The sequence below is a fragment of the Lissotriton vulgaris genome, chromosome 2_2, assembly GCF_964263255.1.
Source record: "Lissotriton vulgaris chromosome 2_2, aLisVul1.2, whole genome shotgun sequence".
In the NCBI taxonomy this organism is placed as follows: Eukaryota; Metazoa; Chordata; class Amphibia; order Caudata; family Salamandridae; genus Lissotriton; species Lissotriton vulgaris.
The window spans coordinates 312,438,416-312,460,924 of record NC_141688.1 but is presented as its reverse complement, the minus strand read 5'-3'; the positions used below and the strand labels follow the sequence as shown (position 1 = coordinate 312,460,924).

Sequence of the window (22,509 nt, the reverse complement as noted above, 5' to 3'; positions counted from 1 at the left end):
AGTAGGTGTCGAAGGACGTCCATGATGCGCTATTCTTAGGCTGAGTGTTAGACATTCTGATGCAGCCAAGGTTTTGGCTTACATCATTGAGGAGATCAGTTCTTATGTTGTCGGTCTTTAGCTTGAAGAAAGCAGAAAAGTCTTCGCTGTTTGGGATATTGCTTGTTGTATTATTAGATTGTAGGCGTTGCGGCTTTGTTTGACTTTTGACTAGTTCGAACAATTTTCTTGGTCGGTTTTTCGCTTGGTCAAGCTGGAGGGTAAAGAAGTCAGATTTTGCACGCTTGATTTTCCTAAAGTAGGCATTTCTCTTGTTCTTGAGCAGTTTGCGATGTAGTGATGAGGGGTCAGCTCTCCTCGTGCGCTCTGCCGATCGCATAGCACGCCTGTCTTCATTAAGTCTGCCGTGATACCAAGGGTTCGAGCTCTTGGTGGAGACTCTCTTTAGTTGCAGTGGGGCGGTTTCGTTGATTATTGAGTTCATAGAGTCGAGGTAGAGGTCGGTCAGTGATTGAACATCAGAGACGTCGGCAGGGGGAAGGAGGAGCCTGTAGGTGTGGAGAGGTAGGGAGTTGGGGTTAAGATTCTTCATGTCCCTTTTCCAGATCTTGGATTTGGTCTTGGATTTGGCTTATGTCTATTGATGAGGATCCCCTGGAAGAGAAGCTTGTAATATGTAAACCAGTCTTGGTCATCCTCCAGAAGGACCAGTTCAGTCACAGTTTCACTCTAGGGTTCAGTGATTTCTCATCACCTTTGATCAGGTTTTGCACAGCTGTGAAAGAAGAAAGTCTTGCTGAGTTTTGGGGCTTGTGTCCTTGGAAGAATGCTTCTATATCAGGTTGCGAAGAAGTCTGTAGCACTGCATGCTGTTTGTAGTGCTTCAGAGAAGATCTTTGATTAAAGGATATGCTTCCCAAACAGGGAAAGAGGTACTGGAGATGCTGCTACAGGGGAGCGCAGTCTAGAACAGGAATCCACAGCCCAGTGTCCCTAAGAGGTTGGCCTGTGTAATAAGGACTGAGCACCCTGTGGAGTCCAAAGGAATGTTGGTGAGCCCCCTTTGTCCTCGACTCTTCATGTCTTGAGCATTCCTAGCGATGCCTTCTGGTCTGTAGTCCTGAAGGGGTAGCCAGGTTGAAGAAAATGTAAACCCACAGCCTGTATTTACACGGGTGCATCAGTCACATAACCATGTGCACTAAAGGCGTACTCTAGTGCCTGCGTCTTGCTTGTGTATTATTTAACTGTTGGTGGCGAAAGAGAAGATAGTCCCTCAAGCACTTTTTGTCTACTGGGCTAGGGGTCCTATTGTGAGACACTGGACTGTAAGTGTAGTCCCCTTCCAATTCTGGTCATCGCAATTGCCCGAAACCTAACTCAGAATACACAGACTGCAGGCGCAACTACCATAAGTTGATCAGGAAGGGTAAAGCATTGTACTACTGCAATAAGATAGAAGAAGCTGAGCAGTCTACCAAGGAACTCTTCTCTATCTACAAGTCTATTGCGGTAGGGAAACCCGCTGTGGTGCCTAAGAAACTCTGCACGACAGAAGGCTGTGACCGCATTGCTGAGTTCTTTGCTAACAAGGTCACCAACATCTACAATTCCTTTCCCCAGAGGACAGATAACGGTCCTAGACACCCGGAAGCCACTAAAACTAAAGGGGAACAACGATTAACTACTTTCGCCACTCCCCCTACCGAGGAACTTCTCCGTATTTGTGGATCAATTAAATCCGGCTCTCCAAGAGACCCGACCACTCCTAGTCGGTTGAAGGGCAGCTTGCCAGTACTTGAGCCCTATGTTCGCCACCTACTGGACACCTCCTTTAGATCCCAGGTTGTCCCGAACGCCTGGAAGCAAGCAGTGGTACTTCCTTTGCAGAAGAAGGCCAATGTCAGTTTTGAAAAACTGGACAACCTCCGCCCTATCTCCCTCTTGCCCTATATGGCAAAAGTGGCAGAAAAAATAGCCAATGTACAGCTTATGCAGTTCGAGGAGGCAGCTTCGCTACTCCACGACTTGCAATTTGGCTTCCGCCCCCGTCATTCGACGGAATCTGCACTCCTCGTGGCGGTTGAAGCGCTACGACAGGGTGTGGATGAGGGCCAAACCATGGCATTGATCTTGCTCGACCTAAGCGCAGCGTTCGACACTGTAGCACATTCCACCTTGCTACAGTGTCTGAATGAAGGTGGGGTTACAGGAGCGGCGCTTGGTTGGATTAAGTCCTTCCTGTCTGACAGGCGTTTTCAAGTCAGATTGGGTGAATGCTACTCGAGGGAGATTGAGTTGGGCCAGGGCGTGCCTCAGGGCTCGTCCCTGAGCCCAACCTTGTTTAATATCTATGTCTCCCCCCTGGCGGCCATCGTGGAGGGATACGGTCTTCGTTTGGTGTCCTACGCCGATGACACGCAGCTGGTCATCTCCCTATCGCGTGCACCCGGCCTTGCAACGGACATCTTCAGGAACTGCATGCAAGATCTCGCTGCCTGGATGTCCGCAAACTGTTTAAAACTGAACGGTAGCGGGGGGCGTGGCTAGCAGCCGACGATGGCGGCAGCCTAGAGGGAGAGCTCCGTGCTCGAAGCGGCTCCCAAATAAATCCGGACTTCCATCCGTAGTTTAAACTTCCCAGGCGGGAAGGCAACGAAGCCCAGGACCGGGCGGCAGCTAACCGGACCAGCGCGACCTCAATCCGAGGTCGGGAGCCACGGTTCTTACAGTCCCTCGTGTGGGCCTATCCACAGCATCCGGACCGGGGACCACAGTAGGCGACGGGCCGGGCAGGAAGTGGCCCGTCTCGGCCTTAAACTACCGGAAGTGCCCGGCCACGAAGATCGGCGGCCTAAAACACCGGGGCGCCCAGTCACTAACGCCGGACCTCACGAATCCGAGGTTACTGGCAGAGGATCCTTCTGCAGTGAGGGCTGAGCGACGGCCGGCGCGCAGAACAGGAGCACCGAGGCGGCGGCCGCCATCTTGAGAGGCAGTGACCGAAGCGCCGGGGCAGGCGTCTGTGGACCCGCGCGGCACCATACACCACGCTGTGAGTCCCCCCGGGCGAACTGAGCGGCTGAGGGCACATTGGCCGCATAGACCCTGGGACACCTCCGCCAGGATTAGGTGCGGTGAGAAGGAAGGCGCCCGCACGGAGTACTCTTCATGAGCCCAGTGGAGTATGCCAGACAGTGACCGAGGCACCCCCACATAGGGTCCCAAGAACTAGCCCTAAAGACTGCTAACAAGGGGTGGCACACGTGAAACTGCAGGAGGGCGGAAGGCAGTAGTTCCCGGTAGCATACCCCACACGCCAGCCTAGGACTTGATTGGCAACCCCACGCCACCATACAGCAAATGCCCCGTCCTGCCTGATTTCACTACTGGACGCAGCAACCAAAGCACCTCTCAGGCGCTACACCTCGCCCCGACACCCAGCGCGTGCCCCAGGAAAAACCCCCGGGTGGCAGGGTGTGGAGGATAGGGAGGAGCGGCGCCAACCTACAGTTCAGCCAGCCCGAGTCACGTAGAGATGGCTGGCAAGGGGCCTAAAAACGCGGCGGCGCAGACGCGCCTGGACCGGTTCGCGTACGAAAAGCCAGGCTCACCCTCGCAGGAAGCCAAACCACAATCGGGCAAGACGGCCGAAGCGACCGGTGGCAAGAAAGCGACCATTGACGACGTCATGCGTGCCCTCACACAGGTACAAGCCACGGTGGGATCAATCTCAGCCGAGATCACACTTATAAGGGCGGACTTTCACAAGATGACGGAAAAAGTGAACAATATGGAGGTGGTAACCAAATCCTTGGTCGAGGACGTGTCGGAGCTGCAAATCAGCATGGAACGTATCTCGAAAGAAAACAGGGAACTGCGCGACAAGCTCGATGACCAAGAAGGGCGCTCGAGACGGAACAACATACGTATCGTAGGTGTGCCAGAATCGGAAGACACAAGGGCAATGGACCTCTATGTGGAGAACCTAATCAAAGAGACTCTGAAACCCAAAGGACTCTCTGCCTTCTTCACGGTGGAAAGGGCGCACCGGGTACCGGGCGGGCGCCCTAAGACTGGAGCTAACCCCAGACCGATAATAGCGAGACTCTTCAACTTCAGGGATCGAGACGCCATCTTACAGGCGGCGAGGAACTCGCCCCCCATCAAGATACAGAACGCGACACTTGCATTCTTTCCTGATTACACGGCCGAGGTTGCACGGAGGAGGAGAACCTTCTTTGAAGTAAAAAAAGAACTGAGAGCCAGAGAAATCCCATACTCTATGCTTTTCCCAGCCAAGCTTCGAGTCGTAGCTGACAACAAGACTTGGTTCTTTGATTCCCCGGAAACGGCGAGGGACTGGCTGGAGGGATGGAGGTCAGCGGGCCTCCCTCGTCGCTCCAACAGACATAATAAACACCGTGCTACAGGCTCCCGACAGGACTCGCAAACCAACGACGAAGATACAGAACTCCAGTCCCCGATGGCCGAACATCAAGAGGACAGTGCAGACGGAGAACAATGAAACACGGCAATTATTTGTGGAACCGATGGAGAAAGAAAAACTACGAGGCCGCGATGGACACTGGGCGGAAGGGCCTCCGCAGCTGAGGAAGGGAGCCGCTGACCACGGAGAACCTTCACCCCAGCGAGCAAGTACTATGTTATGGGTTGGGATCAAGCACTCTGCTAAGTTTGGGGGGCGGGCAGTTTGGAGTCCGTTGAGCAGGGGGGCAGGGAGGGGGGGAGTTGGGGGGGGGAAGGGGTTCTGGTTCTTAGTTTTTACACAGGGTCATGTTAGCTACGATAGGGCACACACACACAGAATGATGAGGTTACGATACACGGGCCTCCTGGTCCTCCACGCACGGAAGTCATCCATCCACACACCCGGCCATGGTGGGGGAGGGCACTGACATAGGGCAGGTGGCCCCACTACGCCTCATGTCCTGGAACGTGAGGGGGTTGGGTGATAAAATTAAGCGTGGCCTGGTCCTACAAAGCATTAGAAGATTGAACCCCGCCCTGGTCCTGCTACAAGAAACGCACCTCACCGGCACGGCCACAAAGGCCCTAGACAGGAAAGGCTATAGTATGCTAGTCCATTCTGAGTTCACGAAGGGATCCCGGGGCACCGGGATATTGATTCACCGTTCCTCCAGGTTTATAACCCAATCAACGGCAGTTGACACACAAGGACGCTTCGCAGCGGTACATGGGCAGTGGGAGGGAAAACCGCTCAACGTGGTGTCGGTGTATGTTCCGCCGGCGCTACACACCATAGCCTTCCCGGAACTGGGGAAATTCTTACTAGGCCTTCCAGAAGGGGACCTGATATTGGGTGGGGATTTCAATGCAGTGGCACAAGACTCCCTAGACCGGCACCCAACGCGTACACAAACACCGGGGCACTCCAAACTACTTGACTTCATGGAAGCGCAGGGCTTAGTGGACATATGGAGGCGACTCCACCCAAACGATCGGCAGTACACATACTAATCGGCAGTCCACGATAGCCTATCGCGGATTGACTATTTCTTGACGTTGGGAGGGGGTCCCCTTGCCTTCACTGATTCCCAGATTAAACCACGGGGAGTCTCCGACCATTCCCCGCTGACGCTGACACTGTCCAACCAGGAACGGGCGTACAGGCGAGCTTACCCCATCTACCCGGGTTACCTCAGGGAACCAGGTATAGCTAAGGCTTTGAAAAGAACCACACGATCCTACCTCGCCGAGAATGTGGGATCAGTGGATTCGCCTACAATCCTGTGGGAAGCCTACAAAACAGTACTCCGCGGACAGGCGATTTCAGTGATCACGCAGCACAAACACACACAACGTCAGGAACTGAGGGGCCTAGAGGACCAGCTGGACAAGGCAACACAGGAACACGAAAGTAATCCGACTGGGGATGCCAAGCATGCGCTCCAGCTGGCTCAGCAGCATCACACTGGCTTTCTGCGTCGCAGAGTGGAAGACAATATGTCAGCGACTGCGAGCAGGGTGTATGACGTGGGCGACAAAGCCGGGAGGCTTCTGGCGTGGCTGGAGAAGGCGCGGGGGGTCAAAGGGCCATACTCCAACTGAAGGACCCTAGTGGTGAAACACAGTCCAGCCCGGCGCGGATAGTGGAACTCCTGGCAGACCATTTCCACTCCGTGTACTCCCCTGACTATATGGTCACACGAGACTTGGCAGAGAGATCTCTCATAGGGGTACCGGTCCGCACCCTCTCCCCAGACCAACGGGATGAGCTTGAATCCGACCTGACGGCGGAAGAAGTACAAATGGCCATATCCGCGCTACACCCGGGGAAGGCGCTGGGCCCCAATGGTGTACCGATAGAGTGGTACAAAACCATGTCCGAAACGTTGTCCGCACCATTACTCGATATGTTCCGGGAGTGTCGGGTGCAAGGCCGATTGCCTCCTGACCAACGCACGGCCACAATTGTCGCGATACCTAAGCCCGGCAAGCCCCCTGAGGAATGCGGATCATACCGCCCGATTTCCCTCCTTAACGCCGAAAGTAAAATACTTGCGAAACTATTGGCCACCAGGTTGATGTCCCACCTAACACATCTAATACACCCTGACCAGTCAGGCTTCATGCCACACCGGAGCACGGCGCTGAACCTGAGGCGGCTGCATGGAGTGCTGGCCCGCGCCCCGCAGCTGGAGGAACCGGCAGCGGTACTGTCACTGGACGCCAAAATGGCGTTTGACATGGTGGAGTGGCGCTATCTCTTTGCGGTCCTGGAACACATGGGTTTCGGCCCGACGTTCATATCGTGGGTCAGACTACTATACACCGAACCCGTGGCGCGGGTAACCGCGAACGGACATATTTCTAGAGAGTTTCCGCTGGCGAGGGGCACGAGACAAGGATGCCCACTCTCACCGCTACTGTTCGCCCTAGTGCTGGAACCCCTGGCCACGATTATCAGAACCACCCAGCTGCTGAAAGGCATACAGTGGGGAGGCGGATGGGAGGATAGGATATCCCTGTACGCAGACGACATGCTCGTCTACCTCACGGACCTCGTGAACAGTATCCCGGTACTATTGGCACTGCGCGAACGCCACGGTGCGGCTTCGGGATACAAAATCAACTGGTCCAAGTCCGTCCTCTATATGATACAGGGCGAACTTCCAGCCCTGCCGGAAGATTGCCAACTGCTCATAGAACGTTTCTCCTTTAAATACCTAGGGATACGGATAACGATGGACCACTCCACCTTCCTTGAACTAAATCTTAAGCCCCAGCTGGACAGACTAAAATCAGATGTGCGCCACTGGAAAACTCTCCCCTTAACACTCCTAGGCAGAGCTGCGCTCTTCAAAATGATGGCGCTACCCCGCTTCCTCTATGTTTTAGAGAATACGCCAGCGACGATCCCCGTAACATTCTTCCGCCAGGTGTCGGCACAACTGTCCGGCCTTCTGTGGGGAGACAAACCAGCCAGGGTGGCGCAGGTGAAATTAACCAGGGATTGGTATAGTGGGGGGATAGCCCTCCCCAACCTCGAACTGTACTACTGGGCCTCACACCTCAAGGTGATCAACCAGTGGGTCCATGCAGCACAGGACGATCCCGCGTATGAGTCAGATCGACGCCAACTGGGTACGTCCACCCTCCTAGCCCCACTTTACAACAAAGGCATAGCAAGGAAGTTGGAGGGACCCACCAAACACACAGTAGCCATCTGGCACAAAGCGCAAAGGCGGCTGGCATGGGAGGGAGTGATTACTAAACTTACGCCATTATGGGATACCAAAGCCCTCGGTAACCTGCGCAGTTCAAAAGGGTTTGAACAATGGGACACCATCGGGATTTCTACGGTGGGCGACCTGTGGACGAGGGACGGCGTGCTCTCCTTTGCGACCCTAAGGGAGCAATACAACCTTGAGGTGACAGAAACATATAGATACATACAAATTAGACACGCACTCTTGTCAGTGATGGACCCAGGCATGACACCCCCGGAATCGGCTCCGTTAGAGGACCGGTTACTCACGGACTACATGGAGTCCAGCGCAACCTCCCTCACCTACCGCAAACTGCTGAACAATCTGCCGGATCCCCTCGGAAAATTGAAGGAATATTGGGAAGACGAGGTTGGGGACCTGGACGAGGCAGACTGGAACGCAGCTCTGGCATCTCCCAGGGAGGCAGGTGTTTCCACCCGATTCAGATTGGTCCAATTTAAGATACTCCACAGGGTCTACTACACCCGCACGACACTACACAAAATACACAGAGCAGACCACCCGCACTGCTTGAGAAATTGTGGGGAGGAGGGTACACTGTTCCACACTATCTGGACCTGTCCAACCATACAGAACTATTGGAGGTGTGTAACTCGCACGATCGGTCAAACCCTCCAGAACCCGTCCACTCCCGATCCTAGAGTCTGCCTCCTAAATGTGTGGGGCCCGACAGACCTGTCACTTCATGCGAAGAGTTGGGTGGTCATTGGTGTAATGATGGCAAAGCGTGATATTGCAAAAAACTGGGGGGCACGGGAGGCGCCAACACTGGCGCAGTGGTGCAGAAACATGGATGTGCTTATGGTGACAGAGAGGGCTGTGTATCAACAAAGACTTAATCCACGCAAATGGAATAGAATTTGGACACCGTGGAACACATATAGGGGGGACATTTGTGAGCCTCTTCCTGAGGAGGAGGATGAAGACAGCTCTGGGGACGAGGTGGATCTGGAGTAGTGGGGGGGAGGGAGGGAGGGAACCCAGGCAAGGGACCTGCCACAAAGACTTGGGCACCACAACCCAGGCAAGAATGTAAGAGCTATTAAGGGCCCCATGGCCACACCAATGTTATACTGGACTACTGTGCCGGATCGTGAACTTTGACCCTTGAAGTAGCAAGTTTTAAGTTGGGGGGGGTAAAATGTAAAAGTTGCTCTATTGATCGGTGGCAGCTGAATGTTGAGGCTGTTCAGCTGAATGTATAACTGTCGTTTTATACCTTGTGCTAGCAACAACAAAAATAAATATAAAAAAAAAAAAAACTGAACGGTAGCAAGACCGAGGTGCTCGTGGTGGGGGGTGGGCCGTCTGCCTGGTCGTCGGCGTGCTGGCCGCCCTGTCTGGGTGAAGTCCCTGTTCCCTGCCGTGAGGCCAGGAACCTTGGCGTGTGGCTGGACAAGGACCTTGCCTTTGGTCCCCAGGTCGGTCGGGTTGCGGGGGTATGCTTCGGTGTCCTGAGAGCCTTAAGGAAAGTGTTAGACCTGCTCCCTATTTCTGCTCGAAGGACGGTGGTGCACGTCCTCGTGACCTCCCGACTTGACTATGGGAACCTGCTTTATTTGGGGGCCACAGGCAAGGTCATGGGCCGCCTGCAGGTTCTTCAAAATGCTGCAGCTCGGCTTGTACTCAGGCTCCCTAGGAGGTCATCCGCTAAACCAGCTCTGCGGACCCTCCACTGGCTTCCAATCGAGAGGAGAGTGGAGTTAAAGGCCCTTGCTACATGCCACCGCATCTTGAGCGGCAAAGCACCTGCACCGCTCCAGAGTCTGGTAACTCACTATGAGCCTACACGCAGCCTTCGGTCCTCACACATTGGGTTGTTAAAAGTCCCCAGAGTATCTAAGGCGCGTATGGGAGGCAGATCTTTTAGATACCTCGCTCCCAGGCGCTGGAATGCTCTTCCCATGGAACTACAACTACAACCTTCCGAAGTCCTGTTCAGGAAGAAACTTAAAACATATCTTTTCAGCAGGTAGCCTTCTGTGGGAGGGGGCAGCCACTTCACTTATCACAGCGCGGGGACACGCCAGTGGCGTAACCAGGCGCTTAATAAATGCCCAAATAAATAAAATTGCACCTAGGATCAACCATACCAAGAGACAGCTCTTCAACGGTTTGAGGATTTCTTTTGGCGTGGGGTACGGGTGGGGTCAGGGTTGTTGATCTGGCGCAACATCAAATGGGAGTGCAGAAGTCAATGGAGAACCCCAGCACTAATGACAATCCCCTACTCCCAGCAGGACTCCCTATATCATATGGCCACTCTCTCTCGGAAAAGTTTGCATGCTGTCAGCTCAAAGAGCATGCAACAGCTAGGCATGCATAGGCATGGGAGGGTCTACCAGAAAATTCAAGAAATCCACAGCTAGATCGCAGCAACATGGCTGTTTTAACTAGTCAGAGTGAGGCTTGCTATGGAGGTAACCCCAAAGTAACAACTCAAGTCGTAAAGCCATCTCTGGTCCATTTAACTCGCATTAGGACCCTGCAAATATGGCTGCTTTTAATCTTTCATGTTTAATATCACCAAAAAAGTATTCTTTATGTGTAGCCATGCTGTGTATAAAATTAAAATGTTTTTTAAGGCTTTGTCTGGGCATTGATTTATCAAACGCTACAAACACATACTGAGCTGTGAGTCTCTAGTCTGAGTAAGTGCTGGATCACTCGGCCTCGCCATTTTGCGGATCAAGAAGCAAAGGGGTGTACTTCATGCTCAATTTTGGGTTGAAAGGTAAGGAGTGCCCAGTTCAAGAGCCATGCAACATGTGGCTCCCATGTGCTCCCTAAAACCAGTCCTAACCCCAGACAAAGAATTAACATCCTAAGTGCAATTAGGACAGTTAGCTGAAAATCAGAAGAAGCGCTCACAATCTCGGGGCATTACTACTGCCTGGTGTTCAATCAACAATCCATTCATGAACATTGAATATTCTAATTCCCATCAGGACCCATTGATAGCTCCTCTGTCTTGGTGGAAGTAGATTTAAACAATCAGATTTCTATAGTCTGGCTCTGCTTCTTAAAAGCAAGTTTGGTTTGATCTATTTTTTTAGTTAAAATATATTTTTGAAAAAAGCAAAGTCTATTTTGTCTGAAACCATGTACCCTCACATACATAACCAAAACTAACCTCTTGTTTTTAGGACGATCAAGCGGAATATTCCACTAAAGCTCTCATTGTTCTCAATAAACCTCAACCGCTTTGAAATAAAAAGTTGTTTCATGCCAACTGCACCAAAGTGTAATGCATTACAAAAATCATAACGGGTAACACATGTATGGTGTTTCTATAGTGCCAAGTCAGTGTTCTGATGCCATGCAAAAATGTTTGGCCTACAGCTTGATGGTTTATGTCACTAAAACCTCAAAATCGCTTGAACTTGCCAGCGTGAGGACCTTGAACAAGGAGTTGAAGGAGAGCATAGAAGAGAAGCGATGGTCTAAAAATCATCATATTCTGCCATATGTGCACAGGTTACTGCTAAATCCAGGACCTTTGCTTACCTTCGAGGTGGTCGTGTGTCACCAATCCCAGCGAAACCATGAAAGCCAGTTTCTAAAAACAGAATAAAAAAAATTCTGATAAGGAATGATCAATGGAGCACAACAGATAAACACTAGCAATTGTCTACTACGCCATAACTAAGATGCGAATTGTCTACTACACCATAACTAAGATGTGAAGGAATACTTGCCAAGCACTACCATTAGCGTGGGCAGCGGAGTGAAGAAAGAAGGCAGGAGAATTCAGTAAGCTGGCCAGAAAAAGGCTGATGAAGTGTAACACTCTTGTGACGGATCACTGGAGTAACTTATTTAATACCAACATACCAGCCAAGGCAACATTGAGCATTAGTGGCTGCAACTGGAATAATTCATTGTTAAACAGAAGCTTTAGCTCTCACTCAACACATACTAGTGTGGGTGATAACCCTTTGCTGAATAACCTAGCAATAACAGACCAATCACCCCAAATATTCTACACTTCCAGCTACACACAGTGTGAATAACTTGCACAGAAGCAGAGTAGGGCTGCTTTTTATACACCCGGGACTGTACCTTGAACCTGTAACAAATATAGTCAAATTACCAAGTCCCAGATGTATTTTTAATGGTGATGCTAGTGTTTTCCTGCTGGAAGCAGGGGCTTGAGGGTGAAAGAAAACTTAAGTTAAGGTTTGAGAAATGGGACTCCGGTTAACACACTTTTGCTTCAGTGATCACTGCAAACTGCAGCACTACAACGGTGATGGGCTGCACAACAGCCCTACATCTGATCAAGAAGCTCTTGTAGTAAGATCATGGAGACAAACTAAACGTGCCATGTCACAACTTTTGCATTATGTGCCACTTCCACGTACATATTCACATCTCTCTATGCCACAGTTTTTTTTTACTGTTCTCTCGTGCAGGGTTCCAAAAACGTGCGTATTCAACAGGGACGACCAAGAACCTAGGCACCATAGCAGTCAGGGAAACTACACTCCAGTTGCATTAATTGGAGTTGTTTAACACTGGTGTCCTGGGACTGGTAGCACTACTGAACGGAAAACCAAGTACTTCTTTCCAGTACTTGACTATCACAGGGTACTGAGACTGAGCAATCTAAGGCTTAGTCAAAGAGGCGAGCTGGGGAAGACAACTTAGAAGAACAATGTCAAATCAGTGCTTTACTTTCTAAGAAAAGGACTTTGATACAGCCAAGGAAACTATACAGCTGGGATACACAGTAAAAGCAACAGTCTCTATGGCCTTTGGGCTAGAGTTCTGACCTCAAACAACATTACAGCGCCTAGACGCACAGCGCGAAGCAGTTAACATTGGAACATATAGACCATGGCGCTCCGGGCTACTTTTCAAACCTAGAGCAACGGTATCAAGACTTGTAGTGACTTATCTTCAGCCTTTAATATGAAGGAAATTTCCCCGGTCCACCCACTGTCCCATCCACCAAAAGAACATTGCCCAGCCTTCCTTGGAGAGGAAAACACTTTGGTAGTATCAGGGTTCCAGTAAGGGGTACCTGGTGGCACAGTAACTGGTCCACTAGTATTGTATCCACTGGGATGGATGTAAGAGGGTAGTGGCTGGCCAAGGTGCCAGCACCCTCACATGACACAAAAAGGGGAGGGCGCATGTATCTCAGAGCCCACTGGTTGCTGTCTACAGTTTCCAAGAGCAGGCGCCCCCCGGGATAGCACTGCTGGGGTGCAGGACAAGCAAGGGCAATGCAGGGGACTGCTAGTTCTGGAGCAGGATCAAATGTTCAAATGCTATGTGTTTCATCAAGGCAAGCTACATCTGGTAACTGCCCACAGCACAGTGGAGGACCACAGACGGAGGCGTTTTACCTTCAATGACAGGAAGGGGCTTCCAGATTTCCTTGTTTATGTTCTCCATGTTTTGTTAGATTGGACAGCTGCCCTGAGTCACCTTGAGCTTCAAAGTGGTCTCTATTCCACAGACCCCTTCTACACGTCTCGTAGACAGCTGGTTTGGTGCTGGGATGCTGCAACTTCCTTTGCCTGGTGAGAAGGCCAGCTTTTTCGTCAGCCTGCCAAATTCGTTTGCACGCGCAAATCAGTCACAGTAACACAATTCTTTCCAGCCCAGACCCTACTGTCCGGGTCTGCAGGAAGAGCGGCAGTGCCAGGGGAGTCCACTCCTCGACAAGTGAAAGAAGAGCAGCCCCTGGCTGACTGGGCCATTATTGTTCCTTCATAGACCGTCTGATCCACTCATAGGACAGCGGCTGTCCAACCCCCGGGGCTCCATCCGGTCCTGATTGATCACTGCTTGGGATAGCGCCTTCGATACTCCTCCCACCTCTTGGAACCTGCTGACGCGGTCAAGAGTGAGGAATGTTGATGCCTAGCAAGGGTTGCCTGGCCACAGTAACATGATCCTCGCCAGTGCATGGGGAGGGCCGTCTAGAAGAGGGGAAGTGTGCTTAGCTTACTTCCCCCAACCCACCAATCTACTGCAAGGACTAGGGATGGACACTGGGGAGCTCAACGCCCACCAGACTTCATTCCAACTCGGTGTACATCAAACACAATGGCTCACCAATTCATCCTCACCCAGTAAACCCTCACTGCCAACACGCGTCTCAGACAAGAAATGAACCCAGGTAAAGGACACTGGCCAGAGTTTACCAGCAGGGAGCAGGTAGGCAACCGCTTCCCAAGGGTACAGGTATCCCAGATGTATGCTGCCACCACGGTCGGTCTACCACAGCCGGGGTAAAGAGGGCAGTAGCCACTCTGGAATTAGAGGTACGCTCTGCGGGCTCCTTGATCTCACAGCCAAACTCTAGCACCACAACTCATGTAGCCAAAGAGCTCTTCAGTAGAGTGACATGCGTGACTGCCATGTTCACGGAGGTAAAAGTAAAAAAAACGACAGCAACTTTCTAGGGACTTTGCGGGAGATTAACATAGTGTGGGTGAAGGAAACTGCCCAGAACCGTGCAGACTGCCTTCTGACCAAACAGCGACAAGTGGAAATGAAACAAAAGCAATTTGCATACAAACAACAACTGAATCTCTCCTACAATGTCCTGTTCAGAACGTTTTCCCAGGAGGGTGCAAAACTGTGCATTTAAAAGAGGGCAAAAGAGAAACTACAGCATCGTTGTGACTGCAAAGGTGCTCCCAAAACTACTCTACTGCTGAGGCCATCTGCTTCTGTGACAACCTAAATCCCCCTCCCCCCACGTCTCCCTCCCGTGTAGGTGACCACATTTTTTCAAACGTTCAGAGCAATACATTTCACACCACCATAAATAATAACCAAATGTCGTATCTTCATATTAAAGGGAACTCGATGGTCATGCTTCGCTGTTTCTAAGGACATATTTTGTAAACATACCTGACAAGGTTGCTCAACTCCAAAGCAAAAGGAAAAGACCCACCCCTTCAGCTCCTTGGTTCAATATAGCTATCTATGAAGAAAGGAAAAACCTTAGATTCTTGGATAAACATTGGAGACAATCTCCATCCACCTCCAACCTCTCTCTTTTACGTTCAACAAGATCCAAATACCACAAGCATATCTTCCAGGAAAAAACTTCACATTTCAGATCCCTCCTCGATTCAGCTAAAAACAGACCCAAAAAACTTGCAAATGGGAACGACATTAATAACTTCTGCCAATCTCCCTTTTCTTTCAAAGATCACAGAAAAAGGCGTTGCAAAACAACTTTCCCAACACATTATGGACAATAATCTCCTTGACATGTTCCAGTCTGGCTTTATTCAAAATTGTAGCACCGAAACAGCCCTGCTGCGAGTGATCGATGATGCGCTGCATATACTCGATTCAGGGGAATCGGGTCTTCTGATTCTTCTTGACCTCTCTGCACTGTTAATCACAACACCCTCCTTAACACTCTTCAACAGAGAATGGGCGTGGAAGGCACAGTACTCAAATGGTTTGCCTCATTCCTCTCAGACAGATCCCAAATGATCAAGATTGCAAACATTCTCTCGTCTCCACTGGTGGTTGGTCAAGGCATCCCTCAAGGTTCTTTCCTTGCTCCCACTCTATTTAATCTCTATCTGGAACCACTAGGGAACCTCCTAAGCAAATCTGGAATCCTCTACCATCTCTATGCGGATGACACCCAAATCTACCTCAAGGTGACTTCCTCACATGATCTCTCACTACTCAACTCTACTCTCAACTCTATTCACAACTGGATGTTAGTTCACCAACTCAGTCTCAATCCCTCCAAAACGTAGTTCCTTTTCATACCTAGCTCTCTCCCCCCGCCTCCTGTTCAATCCTGGATGGATCATTTGAAGTTACTCAACAGTAAACCCGTCATTGTTGACTGCGCTAAATCCCTAGGTGTCATACTTGACAAAAGACAACCTAATCTCACACATCAACTCCATTACCAAGAGCGCACATTATCAGTTGTGCCTTTTATGGGGGATTCGTTGGTTCTTCCCAGAGAATTACCTAAAACCCTTGGTCCAATCGCTAGTTCTCTCTAGACTGGATTATTGCAACCCTCTTCTGACTGGCCTTCCCAAATCTTACCTCCCACCCCTCAAATCCGTCCTCCATTCAGCAGCTCGCTTCATTTCAGGGTCCAGACGAAGTGACCACATCACTCCTATCCTGTCTTCTCTCCGATGGCTTCCCATCGAGGCTAGGGCTATTTACAAAACGACGTGCATCACCCACAAAGCTTTGCACTCTTCCTCCCCTCGCTACCTGGTGAATAAACTGAAATTGTCTGGAGGCTCAAGACCGTCTCGGAATGCAGAAAAGTTTCTGCTTGAGCCCCCCTCCTTCAAAAGGGAAAAATTGATGGCTCAATCATTCTCAGGTAATGCGGCGAGAATCTGGAACTCGCTTCCTCCTTTGCTTCGTGCCATCACCTCCATCCAGATCTTCAAAGCGGACCTCAAATCTCTTCTATTCCAAAGACACTTTCAGAACCAATTCCTTCCTTCTCAGACCCCGCCAGGAAGTTCTTTAGTCATGGTAAATTTGTCTTATATATTTTGTTTGTACATTCTGTGCTTGCTGTGTTTAATATTGTGTTCCTTTTGCCTGTGTTTTGATTCTATGGCCTGATTTTTTTTTCCTCTCCATTTTTGTAACATTTCTCTCATGTAACGTAACTGGTTCTATTGTACAGTGCTCTGACACCTTCGGGTAAAGTCCGCACTATATAAAAATGCATTAAATAAATAAATAAGAACCCTGGAGGTTGTGGAAGAAACTAGTTACCTGTATGGGTAGTTCAGCAGCTTGAAGCCTTATGGATTCACAGGCTTTGCATTATTCCGTCACCTAGTGGTTGGGTTCAGAAAGCCTTACTTCTGTCGACCAATAGGTGATAGGTGGACCTACCCCAATCCTATTGACAGACCCCTGAAGCCCCTACCAATCAATGGTCGCCGTATGGAAGTCTTTTTTCCTTATCTTTAGGGCTTCATAAATGTTAAGTGTAGTTCTAGTTTTTTAACCAGAAACTCACTCCTCTTCAAGGGAAGGCAGGATGTAAATTTAAGAAAAGACTACGCTGCAAGAGTGCTCCTACAGGTAAGTATTCAAACAAGAAAAATAAAAAAAAATAACCGGGTCTCGATTTTATGTTGCTGCTATTTGTTTAGACCGACTCAGAACCTAAATTACTTATCTCTTAGGCACTAATTTCATTCTTAAAAACTTGTAATTAACACAATTTCTATTTTCAATATGTCCAAGTTTGACAAACTATACCTCATTTAAAATAATACACATATTTCAAACAAACAATATATGTGCACCCGAAGGTGTGGAAATAATTACGAACAATTTGGTGCAAATACAAAACAATATATATAACATTTCATAACAGTACACTAGTTCTCTTTTCAAAAAATAGTCCTGTCTGATATGCGATATCACAATGTACAAGGACTTAGCTCACAAGGGATGCCTTCCAAGGAGAATTCTTTTAAATGTACACCACTAGGATGCACAGTGTTGAATTGATGACCCTTTGTGAGTTCTATACACCATATATAAGTTAATGGAAAGAGCCGACGCGTTTCCAAGCCCATAACCAATATAACAGGATTTTCATCAGGGCTGGACTGTGCACCTGTCGAAGTGAAAAGGAAATAAATAAGCGGTTGGGCCTTATCTTTCATTCTGTCACACTATGTCTATGACATTTGGAGTAATTACCTCTTTGTTTCAGGGATTCTTCCTGTATATGCCTGCTTTGTCGTTTGATAACTTATATTCCTGAATAATAAAAGGGAGACAAGGCAGTTGTCTCTGAGTATGTGGTTCGGCTTTTTCTTTGCTACATCGCTTTAATGCACTCATATTGTGCGGCAATAAAGCACTTACTGTTTTATGATTCCGTCCTAAAATGAAGCCAATAAGCTTGGTTCCAATTGGTACGTGTCACACTGAGTGTTGATTCATGATCGAGCAGGGTTAGCTTTATCTATTGCAACAAATAAATAAAGTATCGGCTTGTAACTTATATTGATACTATTTATATGTATTTAACTTCGCTTGTTTAGCTGAAGGACTTACTTGAAAATGCCTGTTGAAAGCATTAACGTTTGTCACGTTTTCGTGTTCATTTTTGATACACCTCAGTGTTCAATCAATCAATCAATCAAGACATTTATAGAGCGCACTACATACCCGTAGGGTCTCAAGGCGCTGGGGGTGGGGGGGTGCCGCTACTGCTTGAACAGCCAGGTCTTCAGCTTCTTCCTGAAGGAGAGGTGGTCTTGGGTCAGGCGCAGGTCGGTCGGGAGGGAGTTCCAGGTCTTGGCGGCCAGGTAGGAGAAGGACCTTCCTCCTGCAGTCGCTCTTCGGATGCGGGGGACGGCGGCGAGGGCGTGGTTGGCTGATCGGAGGTGGCGTTTGGGAGCGTAGAAGTTGATTCGGCTGTTGAGGTAGCTCGGGCCTTGGTCGTGTAGGGCTTTGTGTGCGTGGGTGAGGAGGCGGAAGGTGATTCTTTTGTTGACGGGGAGCCAGTGTAGGTCTCTCAGATGTCCGGATATGTGGCTGGTTCGTGGGATGTCGAGGATGAGTCTGGCTGGATGTTATGGCTTGGCGAGATTGTTTACTTCTGTGTATTGTATTGTATTGTATTGCATATTGGATTTATATAGCGCTTATCACCCAGGGGTCTCTAAGCGCTTGCCTTGGGAACCCGTCCTGGCTTTTACCTGTGAGATAGCCCCTACAGGGCATCCCCAAGGTGAAAGCCAGGCATCCCGCAGCGGGGGCCGTTGTTGAGGTTAAGCAAGCTTAATGCCCAGAGTTGCAGAGTGTGAACCCATGATTAGGTCAGGCACCAAAGCGAGAATTATCGAGTCCGTGGACATTTGAGCTCAAGACCCTGCCGCGTCGGGAATTGAACACTGGTCCCGGGTCTGACCTCTGCTTCAGGGTCTTCCTGCTCTAACTAGTGAGCCACACTTCTCCAGAAAAAAAGTAAAGAAAATAAGTAAATGATGTATCATCGTTTTTTGGGGGGAACTCTGCCGATCATATTGGATAGTATCTGCTTATTCGAAGGTCTTACCTTCTAGTTCAGCTACTGCTTTTGATCGGAGCAATCCGATGCCTGTGTTGTGCGGACTCCGTAAGCGCTCAACGACGCTACGCGGTCTATGTATTTTGAAGCGTTTGCAGGAAGTGAAGCATGTGGTCACGTGTCACGCAATATTCGGCATGCGTGCGCACGATTTGTGGGAATTGTAGTTACTTCGAGCCTGATATCATTTGGAGCTACAATGTAGTGGGTGGGTGAAAATTCAAGATATTAAATCTCTAAATGGAATAAAGACGGAACAAATTTGACTAAGTGGATTAATGCCATGATCTTAGTTTTAATTATTGAAATTCATTTTTAGTCTAATCGGTGGTCGATACAGGGGACCCATCAGATTATTCGCTGGAGTTCTGACATGTCATTCAATCCATTGGTCACCCAATTTAATTTTAGAATCAAGTATGCCTCTCTTTTCAACAGAATATTCTCCACATTTCCTCCCCTCGGAGGAATTTTTATGCCAGACAGCAATGTCCATTTTAAATTCTTTTCTGAATGTTTTTTGTCTATGAAGTGTTGGACCATTTGGGCAGTAACCACCTTTTGTTTAATTCTTGATCGATGTTGGGACAACCGTTGGTTCACTTGTTGGCTGGTCTTTCCTATGTACAGTTTACAGCAAGGGCATATTATGGCATACATTACCTGTCGACTTTTACAATTTGCAAATTCCTTATGTGTCCATTTTATAGAATTGAATTCAAACACAGATCCTTCAATGCTACTGGCACACGAGGTGCAGGTACCATATCTATGATGTCCTTCCACGAGTTTAAGGTTCCACAAAGAATGTAAGTCTCTTTTGACTGTAGGTCTTCCCAAGTCTGCCCTGATGATTTGTTGACCAATGCTTTTATTCTTTTTAAGAGCAAACAATGGTTTTCCTATTGGCATCTCTAAGTTAGAAATTAGATGCCAGTTTCTTAAAATGATGGCTTTAAATTTGTTCTTGTGTGGACCATATGTTGAGACATATACAAGTTTCTCTAAGGGTTTTTTCTTCTTTTTTAGTTAACAGTTCTTCCCTGGGTGTGTACCATGCACGTTTGGTGGCATGTTTTAACATCTTTTTGGGGTAACCGCTTGTTTTTAACTGGTTGCACAAAATTTCTGCAAGTGCCATAAAATCTTCTTCTCTGGAACAATTGCGTCTGATTCGCACTAGTTGGCTATAAGGCAAATTAGCTTTCAGACTTTGAGGGTTAAAGCTCCGATAATGAAGTATTGTGTTTTTATCAGTCGTTTTTCTATACAGTGCGGTTGTCAACTTGTGTTCTTGTGGAAAGACCTCAACATCCAAGAATGTCTGACGTGTGCGACTGTAGGCGATACAGAATTTTATATCTAGGTGCCGCATATTTAGCCATTTGTGGGACTGGCCGAGTGTTTCTTCTGAGCCGTTCCACTGACACCAGATATCATCGATGTAACGATACCTTGTTGTAATGTTTTGTCGAAATGGGTTATTCCGGTATACGAAACGCTCCCCATACAGGGCCATGAAGAGGACCGCCATCTCCGGAGCATAAGGACACCCCATGGCGGTCCCTTTCACCTGCATGTAGAACGCGTCTATAAACGGGAAATAGTTCTTTTTCAGTGCTATTCGGGCAAAATAATAGTTGTGTTGTCTGTTTGGATTGTATCTGCTTGGATTAGTATCGTCCCATTTCCCCCCCTAAACCCCCCCCCGCCCTCCCAACATCTGCATGGAGCTTGCCTACACTATCCAGTCATTTGTTAGGGGGTACATATGTATCTTCTGCCTTCTGAGATGAACTCCTACCACCGTGAGGCTTTGTGCATACCCTCATTGCTTACTTTATCCCAAAGGGTAGTACTTTCAACTGGTAATTTGAGTTGTGTATCACAATCCTGAGGTTCTTTCTGTGCAGGTTGTTCATCGGTATATGAAAATAGGTGCCCTTGAGGTCCAAGGTAGCCGTTAAGTGCCCTTCTTCTAGCGCGGGTATGCCCTCCTGGAATACTGCCATCTTGAATGTCTCAGTCTTTATGTATTTGTTGCTTCAGATTTATGCCTGGCCCCAGCGGTTGGTTCTGTTTAGGGCTGTGTTCTGCAGGACGAACCTTCTCCATGGATTGCATTCGTTGCAGTCCCTTTACTTCATTCATGCTGTAGGAGTCTGAGTTCTTTCCATGTGTAAAACCTTTGTTTTGGTTTTACATATGGTGGTTTCTGTTCCAATTCCGTGCAACGTCTGTATTGTATTACATTTATTACCAACTTGTGACAGAGATTTTCTCCTCTAATGGAGGAATCCTTGTGTTTCGGCCCCTAATGTTTTTATGTGTCCGGGTCATATCTTGATCAGTCATTTGGAGGTGGATGTTGACACACTGGGGGCGTGACTCTCCCACAAAATGTGCTGGCTTTGCTATGGCCAGTACTGCCTTGATGTACCAGATTCCGGTAAATATGGAAAAAAGTCGATGCTAATATGGATAATGATACATTTATTTATTAGAACAAAATTGTGTCTTTATTTGTGAACGCCACATCAACCAGACTTGCAAATACGCAGTCAGGCAAGCTCTGAGACCTAGGCCGAGGGTGCCAGATTGGGTAGCCGGCCGACAAACACATGAACAGGAAACCTTAGAGCAATCACACAGACAAGCGCAGTGACATTGCAATGGTCAAGGATATTGGCCCCAATACAGCACACATGGAGGGGGTACACGCGCTCCTAAAACACCTTAAAATTTGAGGTCACATGAATTCAAAACATATAGCCAACTAGGACACAGCACATGCAGTGATCATGCGCTCCGCATGCCAGACATCTGGACAGGTTACCCACTGGCCACACTGTGTCCACGCAAGGTCATGGACCGCCTTTATTTACTTCAGGCCCATCTCGCTTCTACCTTATCCAGCTAAAATTGTAGAGCGGGTGGTGGCAGGCATTCTTTCTAGACACCTAGAACAGCATAAACTTCTGGAGGAAGTCCAGTTTGGCTTTTCGGCCAGCCCATGGCACCGAGACAGCCTCGATGACCGTGCTGGATGAGCTTCGCAGGCGGGCAGACAGGGATCAGGCAGGTGTTTTGATCCTGCTTGACCTGTCTGCCGCCTTCGACACAGTGAACCATGGGATTCTGCTGAACAAGCTGGGAGAGGTGGGGGTTGCAGGTAGTGCCCTTGGGTGGTTTCAGTCATTTCTTCATCATCCATCTCGCATGGCATTCCTCAAGGCTCGGCAGTTAGCTCGATATTATTGAACATCTATATGAAGCCTTTAGCTGTGGTCATCAAACAATACAATCTTGATATTGTTAACTATGCTGATGACACGCAGCTGATTCTCTCCTTGGAGGGAGATCATTCAACTTCTTTGGAAATATTCCACAACTGCCTGCGAGATACGGCGGGTTGGCTGAAGGCTAATTCCCTGCAATTTAACACAGGAAAAATGGAGGTGCTATACTGCCCAAGGCCTAGGGTGCAATCTCTTCTACCCTGCAACTTCTGGCCTGCGGATTTCTCCCCATCGTTGCAGCCAGTGAAGGTGGTGCGGAACCTGAGTGTCATGTTTAACAGAGATCTTACTCTGGAGACGCTGGTTTCGAAGATAGTAGCTGGCTGTTTGGCCATTAATAGACTCCTGAGGAAAATCCTTACAC

The 22,509-nt window shown here is 48.9% G+C and overlaps 1 protein-coding gene across 5 annotated transcripts in view; it reads right to left on the bottom strand.

Annotated features, from left to right (window-relative positions):
* PHF21A (PHD finger protein 21A) overlaps window positions 1-22,509 on the bottom strand; it is a 679,011-nt gene that overhangs the window by 264,846 nt on the left and 391,656 nt on the right. For all 5 annotated transcript variants that reach the window (XM_086959648.1, XM_086959652.1, XM_086959650.1 and 2 more), the window contains one exon: window positions 11,283-11,334. In XM_086959648.1, the coding sequence (XP_086815774.1) occupies window positions 11,283-11,334 (52 nt within the window). The remainder of the gene's footprint in view (window positions 1-11,282; window positions 11,335-22,509) is intronic.